This window comes from Scaptodrosophila lebanonensis, unplaced genomic scaffold (genome assembly GCF_003285725.1).
Source record: "Scaptodrosophila lebanonensis strain 11010-0011.00,11010-0021.00 unplaced genomic scaffold, SlebRS2 tig00000024-arrow-pilon, whole genome shotgun sequence".
NCBI lineage: Eukaryota > Metazoa > Arthropoda > Insecta > Diptera > Drosophilidae > Scaptodrosophila > Scaptodrosophila lebanonensis.
In genome coordinates, this window is record NW_022060538.1 from 20,822,927 (window position 1) to 20,833,139 (window position 10,213).

The following is a 10,213-nucleotide window of genomic DNA, read 5'->3' on the forward strand; positions in this document are numbered from 1 at the left end:
TGGTCATACCGCAACGAGCATATACATATAATCAGCGATACATATAGCATATAGTGTTTATATAGTATGTACAGTAGAGGGTGCTTAAGAGCAACAACTAACATCGTAATCTACAATTTCTTAAGGAAAATTTTAATAAAGTGCTTTTTGAACATTCGTGAGAGTTTTACACTTTTTTGCTGATGCCAATTTAAAAAAAGTTCCAATTTAAACTGCCACTTATTTATAAATTATTCAAGAAAATCAGTTTATAAAGGGATAAAGGAGTTACCCAACTAAATGAGGCGATTCTGAGAATTTAAGACTTAGTTTAGAAACCAATAACTTGTTCACTTAGAGCTTGGCGACTCTAGATCTGCATATATTTTTTATAAGGATATCCATTTGTGAGTTCAAGAATTTATATAATGGGTGCACTTTTAATATTTTTATATTTGAATTTTGATTACTTTTCGGATCCATCCTCATGAGCAAGTTGCGAATGGCATCGCTTGCAGGAAATACAGCACGCGCCCTAATGAAGGTTTCAACTTGCTGCGATTTTGGACTCTTTCCTTTCTTTTTTTGTTCTCAAATTAAGTTGTGTGAAAAGACCGAGAAATCGTAAATTATAATGCCACATAAAACGCGAGCTCAACAACAACAATTAACGGCAATCGACGGGACGACATTGGCACAGGCACAGGCACAAGCACAGGGACCGAGAACACGGACGCGGACAAGACTCTTCACTTCGACTGGTCACTGGGTGATTATTGGAAGCACAAGCGACTCGAGCGGGGGCCCAAGCTACCGTAGACTGAAGACTGTAGACCGCAGACTGTAGACGACTGTTCACAATGCAGTGCAATGACAAAACGTCAGCGCAGCTCAGTTGAATTACGAGTAACAGTAGCGGCAGTTAGCGCTGCTGCTCGGCTCAGCGCAGCTCTGCCCCGTTTTGCATTTGATTGGCTTGCTGCTGCTGCTGCTTCTGCTGCTCAGCTGGCCGACGCATCGGCAACGGCATCGGTTCCAATGTCGCCTTCGCAGCGGACAATGTCACACGGTGGCGATTTTGGTAAATAAACAAACATGCAGCCTGACCGTGACTTGTGCGCGGCTTGCAAAAAAAAAGAAGCAACATAAACGCCGAACAACAAGAACAACAACGCCAAGAAAATGAACTGTCGCCAGACCCCCAAGAACTCCAAGCCCAGACCATTTGCATTTCACTGGAATTGTTGTTGCTGCTGCCACAGAGACTTTCTTCGACTTTCTTCTGCAAGTTGCTGCTGAGCTAGACAGTTTCTTCTTTGTTTGGTTTTTTTTTTCGTACAGAAGGCAAAACTCAAAGTTATATAAGCGACACACACACATACATACAATGTATGTTTGTATTCAGTTGACCCCTGACTAAAATGATATTTTATATGAGACTACATGAAAATGTATATTCTGCTTAGATCGGCAAACTTGACGCTTTTGTTTACGAATTGTTTTGTTTCTTTTTTATGATTTTTTATGCTCATCGTCATCGCCATCGCCACAGTAGTGGTGTTGTTGCTGTTGTTGTTGTTTTGGCACACTTTGGACTCACTTTACGCGATTCATTCATTGATCGACTTATGGCCGATCACGCGTATCTTTTCAACATTTTCTGTTTCGTGTTCCGCTCATGGCACGTGTTGCCAAAAGCTTTGTTGACAATTTGGCTTACATAGGCAGATGTGTGTAGGTTTGTGAGAATATATGTATGAACATATGTTTTCTGTTGGCATATCGTCTTCGTTGAACACTTACAATGTTTTGGCTCGTGTCTATTTTTTTTGCTGCTCTCGATGAGCTAATCACACAAAGACTTCTTTACTTCTCTCTGCATTACATTCATACGTACGTATGTACACCGCACGCCACGTAAATAGTACACCTTGTACTTCATTTTATATGAAACCTGTTCAATAAATGGGGAGAGTAGTAAGATTGAATTTCGAAAATAAGACTTGTAACAAATAAGCCGAAAGGATGGACAAGGGAGTGCTGCGCATACCAAGGCAACTCAGTCTGCAGCCCATATACGTTTTGAGATCCGGACGTATACGCAGGATCCTCACCGATTCGAATAGAGTAAGAAGCCTCTATACTTTACTATACAAGTAAAAAAGTAGGTCCGACAGATAATATGCTGAAATATTTGATGTAGACTGGCCATCAAAGTGTATAAATCTCCACTCATAACGTTTGCAGCGATCGGTCCTATAGCAGCTATATAAATCAAAAATAAACTTGTTCTGCGTATAAAAACACCAAGACTATATATCTGAACTTCCAGAAGATATGGGGTTAGTCAATTGGCGCTTATATGTACACTTTATACCCATTCGCCATTGAGGTATAAGGTATATACAGTAAAAACTCCCTTAACGGACACCCCTTTTATCCGGAAACTTTTTCTAAAACATTCCATCGGTAAATAATGTATTTAAGTAACAGAAAATGTAAAATATTTAAGACGTTCAACTTGTCTCTTATTGTTTGGTTTAAGCAAAATAAATAATTATAAATTAAATATAATATTATAGAGCACCGATTTAGTAGATTAGATTTAGCAACAATTTATGAAAATATTAGCTTGAAGCAACAATGTACAGCTTCAAGTGGCCCGGAGTGTAGATATAAGTTCTTATACTTTCTTGCACACTCTGCCTGTTGTAGTTGTAATGCTGATGCCGTCTTTATCGTTTCCAACGTGCAGCTATTTAAAATATGCTCCGGAATCGCTCAGATACGAGCCACAAGCTTGTGAATCATGCGGCGCTTGTGCTGAACACTTGGCTTTAAAATCTCGTAGCAAGATTTTTCTCTTTCTTTCTCTGTTGCTATTTTCATTTTGTAAGAGCTCCGAAGTTCCCATAAGCGCACAATTTGCCGACATGATGTTGGTCACGAGATCGTTATCTAAAGCTGTCGATCACATACATATAAATGTGTAAACACACATTCACATGAGATGCTCACATTTTCTCATTTTTTACACAAAATTGTCTAACCCTTTTCTTTATTACAAGTTCTAAGCCCAACAGACACAGATACAACATCCCAAGGCGGCAGCAATAATATAAAACTCGCATGCGGGCTCTGTTATCCGATAGCGGAATAGCAGCTAACCAGCAGCAGCAGCCACACAATAAGAGCAGGACTTTGCCAGGATACACGCGTGTATGTATTCTGACGCTGTCGTTGCTGCTCACTTGGATACAAAGTTGCTGCTGCGCTTACAAAACTCACACGAGATCGAACAAATTCGATATCAGCGTACGGTGGGAGACGTGATCAGAACAAAGGACATTGGACAACGACAGCATCAGCTTCAGTAGCAATGGGAAAGTCCAAGGACTTTTTCGAAACTGCTGCCAGTTCTTAAATTTGTTTAGGTTTTGTTGCTGCTGTTGTTGTTATTGTTAATGTTATTGTTGCTACCTTTACGCATTTGTCTTGCCCAAGAAAATGTGTGCCATAACAAAATCGAGGCGTGTTTACGCATAAATTAGGCCATAAATAAATTGTTTTAAATACATATGTCGAAATACCTATTCGTATTTGTATCATAAATGTCAACAGTAAGCACTGCCTATAAGCAACTTGTAACATAAAAAACAAATATGAACACTTCCACTATTGCAGCCTTTTACATGCAACAACTTCAATAGGAAGTGACTAAATTTGAAATATTTTCTTTTTTGAAATACTACAGCTCATGATCTTTGTTGTTGTGTCTCCTATCCTCTGAGTCTATTTCTTTAGTCATCTTGCCGCCAAGTCGACTTCAGGAACCATTTCCCTAACAGAAGGTCAGACTTCAGGGAAATCATCTGTGGAGTCGATTTCTTTATGAAGTCATACCAAAATTGAAGGCATTATAAAAAAAAACTAATGTAACATTATATCGTAATAAGCAATTGCGATCAACGTGGTCGAATTGAAAAGTTCTTCAGAATCCATTTCTCTAACAGAAGGTCAGACTCCAGGAAACAAGGAATTTTGTGACTTCTGGCGAAAAATCATCTGTGGAGTTGATTTTTTTTTTTAATCATACCGAAAATTAAATTTAACATTAAATCATAATAATAAATTGGGATCAACATGGTCGAATTAAAAAGTTCTTCAGGATCCATTTCTCTAACTGAAGGTCAGACTTCAGGGAAATAAGGAATTTTGTAACTTCTGGCGAAAAATCATCAAAAATGCAAATCTAACATTAAATCATAATAAGAAATTGGGCTCAATGTGGTCGTATTGAACAGGTCTTTTGGCTTATATAAAACAAATTTATAAGAATTGGTTGCGTTTAGAGTTCGTTTTATTAAGTGAATGATTCAAATTCTATTAAATACTGTCGCTTTTATATTTGTATATAACAAATAGCTACTTTTTAATGGACATTTTTTACATGTTCATCTTTGGAGTGCGAGTTTGCGGATCTTGCCCCAAATATAAAAATGTTTGCTTTTAAAAGGAGTCAGTACGGCATAAGAAATTTGTCGCTCCAATAATCGGCTAAAACAGTGATGTAAATGTTTTTTATAAAAATTTTAATGAATTAAAAACATGGTGACAATCAATCAACCAAAATTTCATATTTTCTTAGAGACCTTGCACAAAAGTTGTTGGCAGTTGGTTTTTGTGAACAAATAATTCGTATAAAGTTACATTACTGATTTCTTTTCAAGGCATGTCGCAACTAAATACTTCCCAATAGTTATATTTTTGAAACATTTTTCATTTATGCTTAAAAATTTTCTTTACCGATTGGAAAATTGAATTTTAAAAAACTTTTCATTTGAAAAAGATCTCATATGTGATAGTTTTGTGCGCCAAAAGCAATCGAAAATGCAAATGAAAGATTCCTTCGCTCTCCTTTTCTTTTATTAGAAGCTGCGGGTGAACGATCCCTGAAACCTTCTTCAATGTGTCGATGTTGTTATATGATATTATGTGTACACGTATGTATGTGTTGTGTTTACAGTTCACAACCACTGTAGTCGATTTAATAATTTACCAACAAACACGGAAAGGTAAAAACATAATCATCGAGAATGCCAGAAACCACTTTAATAATTGAATTATTCTTTTGAAAGCTGGGAAAGTGAAAACCTTCTGGGTAAGATTTCGAACATATTCCAAATACATGTAAGAGGCCGCTCTACTTGCATATGCAAGTAAAATATAATTTTAGTTTCATTTTGGCTGTAAATTTGTACAACTGTTGCATTAATTGTTGGTGAGCCGGCTGTCCTGCGCGCATGGCTGCCCGCAGCAGGCACATCTTAATGCTTGACTCAATTTACACGGAAGCTGTCGATGTTTTTCCTGTTCCTGCACGACGGTGTGTAACCCCCAATGCCAACCAATTGGATTTGTGGCAGACAAACTGGCGGCTGTAGTCCCTAGAAGAGCTCGGGCTCGGTCTGGGGCAGGGGCAGGGGCTGGAGCTGGGGCTGTGTGGCTCAATTACAACGTCGATTGAGCGTGAAATTGTAATGCCTGATTTGATTTCACGTGACAAGCAGACCCACACACACATACACGATTACACACACCCAGACATGTACACGTAGGCTACGCAGGCACGCGAGCTGTGAGGATGACTGTGAGGACATCGGGCATAGACTGCTCGCCCTCGCCTCTGTGCCTCCTCGTTTTCGAATTGGACACACATGCTAATTTCCTTTTGGCGCGCGCTAGTCCACGCCACCTTCGCTTGCCACAAGCTGAGGCAGAAGATGCCGCCGCTCAGTTGCCACCGCCTCTGCCTCTGCCACCAGCTCCACTTCTGGCCGCTTTAAGCGCACACGTCATGGTCAGTAAGCTGGACAGCCCATCAAAGTTGACGAGTTGCTGCCATGCGTCGCACATTTTCGTATGTTTATAAGTATATACATACTCGCACATACATACATACATATACAAGTATACAGTATGTAGGATTGTAAGTATTGTGTGTTTTACGCGTCGGCCTCTCTTTTCGCCTTCCTGGAAGTATTACAGTAAATTTTTCGCATGCTCGTTTCTCCAACGCTGTCGCTGGCGGTGCCGGTGTTTTGGGTCCTCGCTGGCCAGCACAATGCGCGATTATTAGTTATTATTTTTCTCCTTTTTGTCATAAATGCAAATTAGCTAAGCGCAATTTGCATATTCTACATTAAACTCAAAACCCACACTCGCACACACCGTTGCAAATAATCGTACATAATATATAGTATATGGTCTCGTATGTACATACTTAGGTGCGTGCAGGGTGTTTCAATTGGCTAAGAGTACAATGACTATGAGAAGTAATTCCCAAAAAGTGCGATTGATATGCCTGCCACAGGTGAACCTCACGAGCACCTAAAGTTGCTAATACAACCAGTGCCAAATACATAGCACACAGATGGTTTATATTTTGTCATCATTTTGTGAGTAATTAACAAATAACCAACCTGGGATAATATATTTCAATATAGCTAGATTCCAAAATCTAAAAATTTGGCTTAGTGCTATTTATGTAATAACTGAAATAAAGCTTTTGAATCAACATTGTTTTTTGTAAAAATAAGTTTGATTGTTTATTAAAAAGTGATGACTGTATGTTTGATTCTAGGAGTCTTAAAAGGTGTACAAATATATATAACACATATCTTTCATGTTATGTAGCATTAGTCTATGCCTCAAATATGAATAGTTATATGTTTACCAAATAATTGAGCTCATCTAAATGAGAGATTAGGGCTTGAAACTTTTAGCAGTTAAGCACACTTATAAATGCAGCACATTAATAAATACTCGTAGAATCCAACAGTGCAACAGTTTTAAAGATTTGTAGTTAGTTTGAATTTAATATATTACCAATGTATGCGGCAATTTTTGTATGAGAAAAGAAATAAATAAGGTTTTCTAATTATTAATCAAACTTCACTGCTCAAAATATATGACAAACTATTTTCGAGCCTCGCTAAGCTATGTCATATCCTTCTTTACAAGCACTAGCTGTGATAGATCTTTTCAGAAGAAAATACTAATTGGAAAACAACAGCTTACAAAAAGGTATTCATTACACCACAAAAACGTCAATTTCAGAATCAAGACAATTCCGTGAAAAAAGTATAAAGGCTCGAAACTTACAGCTATGAACAAATTTGAATTGTATTGTATTGAAATGTACAAGTTTTTCATATAGTAAACTTAGTAAATAAATCCCTATGATGTGTTAATTGTCAACCAAATAATTAATAAGTATGATTCGAAAAGAATCATCCATTTAAATCTGAAAAATCCTGATACTCATGTTTTTGTAAGAAATCTTGAGTAGATTTTATTTGAAAAGTTTGTCTGATGTTAATTTTGCAGATCGATATACATAGGTCGGTAAGTCTCTTCAGCAAAATACTTTCCAATAGGCATATTCCACATAATGTTTGTCCCAGAGAAGACACCAATTCAGGGTACCTAGAGTTCCAAGTACAGAGCCCCATTTTAAACATATTCTGTCCAAACTGCCCATAATTAAGCCCAAGTGTCGTTGACGTGGGTTTTTATGGGACTGCAGCGGTTTCTGTAGAAAATCTTGGCTGATGGCCGCCGTCCAGCAGCCTACAGAACGCCTTTGTACGAGGCTCTTGCCTGCAATTCGATTTGCTGCTTTTCCCTTTCCATCATCATCGTCATCATTATTATTAAAAAAATGGGCAATGGTTTGTTTGTTTGGGTTGTTCATGTTTTTTAAGATTTGCATTTGGCAGTCGCGCGTCTCATTTTGTTGAGACTGTTATTGTTGTTGTTGGCTGGGCTGCTTTATGACATTTTTCGGTGGTGGCAGAACGATGCCGTTTTTTTGTTTTTTGCTTTTATTGTTGTTGCTAAACAATAATTTCTTATTCTTTAGCTTTTACGGCGCAAAACAAAAAACAACCGTCGATGAAACTGTCGCAGTTGTTGTTTTTGTCGCCGCCGTCAACGCCAACGCTCGAATCGGGTTCGGAGGCATCGTATTACAACAACGCCGCGTTCCACTGACGTGCCCTCGATGCTCGACACTCTTGGTGCAACAGCCGGGAGCTCGCCTCGGGCTCGGTGCATGGGCTGGCCTTGTTCTTTGTTTGTAATGATGTACAAATGTTTTTCAAATGTTTTCTCCTTGATCGCCTACAACTTTTCGCATTCAATTTCAGTTGCGTGATCCCCAAGGGTTTTCGTTGTTCTGGTTGTTGTTGTTTTGAAGCCAAAAAGGTTAAATCATTGCCGATTGTAATTCAAATGAAGCTTGATTAATAATTGAATAAAAGAATATTGTAAAGACTTCTCACAGCTCTTTCCTTCCTACAGTTTTCAATTAAAAGATTTCCTATAAAATGTTACTTTCATGTTAATGCTACTTTTCAGTAAAAACCCTTTAAGCTCATCCAGAAATCAGTCAGACTATGGTGTTATTTAGTCTGCTTATAAATCTGTTACCTTATTTTCGTATCAAATTCATTTCAGCAAATTCCTTAGCCGCTTTCACTCACTCGCTCACTCACCTTTGGCAGCTATCCGTTTTGCCGCTGGTATTTCTACAAAATGGCCGCCAACGATAATTCCAATAAGCTCAACAACAACCGTCGAGCAACTATTCGCGTATATGTATATTTTGCACAACAAAATTGTACAAATTGCGCAAGAATGTTAATTGTCGTTAACAACACATTTTGCCAGCACTCGACTGCTCTCTTCCAAGTTATTTGCAATTGTTAAACAAATGAATTTTTTACACGTTACGAACGAGCGATTTTTATGTTAACATGGATTGTAAATATTTAAGTGCATACCATTTATTTATTGCACAAAATGGCTTTTTTTGCACTCTCGCACAAACAGCATTTGGAGCCAATAGTTTTCAACATTTATGAAATAAACAATGCTGCGATTAGACGATGAAGACTACGACGAACGGAGGCAACAACAGCAACAGCGACACGGCACCGACAACTGAACACAACTGAACATCGGCCAGGATGGACGAGAAACCACTCAACAACTCGAACTCTTGAGCGCAGCTGAACCAGCGAGCAGGCAGCGAACGAATGAGTGACTACTCAAATGGACCGACCGACCGACCGAGTTGCAGTAACTGGGGGAGACAGCACAGCAACAACAAATGTGGAGGCGCGACAACAACAATGACGACAGCGACGACTACGACGAGTGCGCACACGCACACCATGAAATCAGTCGCCACCACCACCACTAACACATATGTATGTAAGTAGTAGGCAAGTTATGTAAAAAAAAAAAACATCCATTCATTGTTGTTGCGACGCGTCTGCTGCCTGGAAAGTGGCAAAGAGATTTACATACTGCTGCTACCTTTCCAGTGGCTGTTTGGACATGTGTGTGTGTGTGTGTGTGTGTGAGGTTTTATTAATGAATGAACCGCCAACGTCAGTCGCCAATTATCACTCACGTTCGCACCGCTTTGTTTTCGCCTGTCGCACGTGAGCACGCGCAGCACCACCGACCCCTGTGGTGGTGGTCCCTGTGCATATACTTGTATGTATACATGTGTAGTATATGTACATACATATTTATACACATACGTGCTGTGTTGTTGGTAACTAGCATTGGAAGTGCGTAAAACGGGCAGGCACGTCGCGCATGCGCCGCAACTTCGTTGGCTACGTTCTCTTGATAATAAAGATAGGATATTTTGGATCGGACAGTTCTCCGGTATGATGGCGAACAAATTTATAAACACGAAAGATATCTAAAGTCATTTGGCATCAAAAAAAAATGTAAATGCAAACATATTTCACCGTCTTTCTTGCCTTCACTTTTATTCTTCCTTTTGTAACTCTAGCTGGGGGTATATCTTACACAATTTTTTGAATCTAAACTGTTATACAAGTTCTCATATTCCCATAATACTAATCCAATTGCCATCGTACATCGACAGTCGTAGAAAACTTGTTAATTTCAAATTGTACTTCAATCCTATCTTTACTATTTTAAGCAAATCAAGGGATCATTAGAGGCCAGTCGAAAGAACTTAAGGATCCTAAGCCTACATCCTACAACTAAACTTCAACCACATAAATATATGTATAAGGAAACTGAAAGTTTTTCTTATTGGTCCCATTTCAGCTCATAGGAATCTGTGCACTGCAATCAGTCCTAAGCAATTGAATTTTTCTACTGTTATCAAATATGTAACATAATC

The 10,213-nt window shown here is 38.7% G+C and overlaps 1 protein-coding gene across 2 annotated transcripts in view; it reads right to left on the bottom strand.

The window, feature by feature from the left end:
• The window catches only part of LOC115620942 (protein single-minded), a 37,135-nt gene extending 28,509 nt beyond the window's left edge, over positions 1-8,626 (bottom strand). The window contains exon 1 of one of the 2 annotated variants that reach the window (XM_030514457.1): positions 8,538-8,626. Coding sequence is in view for 1 of the 2 variants with exons in the window: in XM_030514455.1 (XP_030370315.1) it covers positions 450-468 (19 nt within the window). In the remaining variant the exon portion in view is untranslated. Of the gene's footprint in view, positions 1-449; positions 799-8,537 lie in introns of those variants that run through there. The other variant, XM_030514455.1, reaches the window with a different exon arrangement.
• Between the last annotated feature and the right edge of the window lie 1,587 nt (positions 8,627-10,213).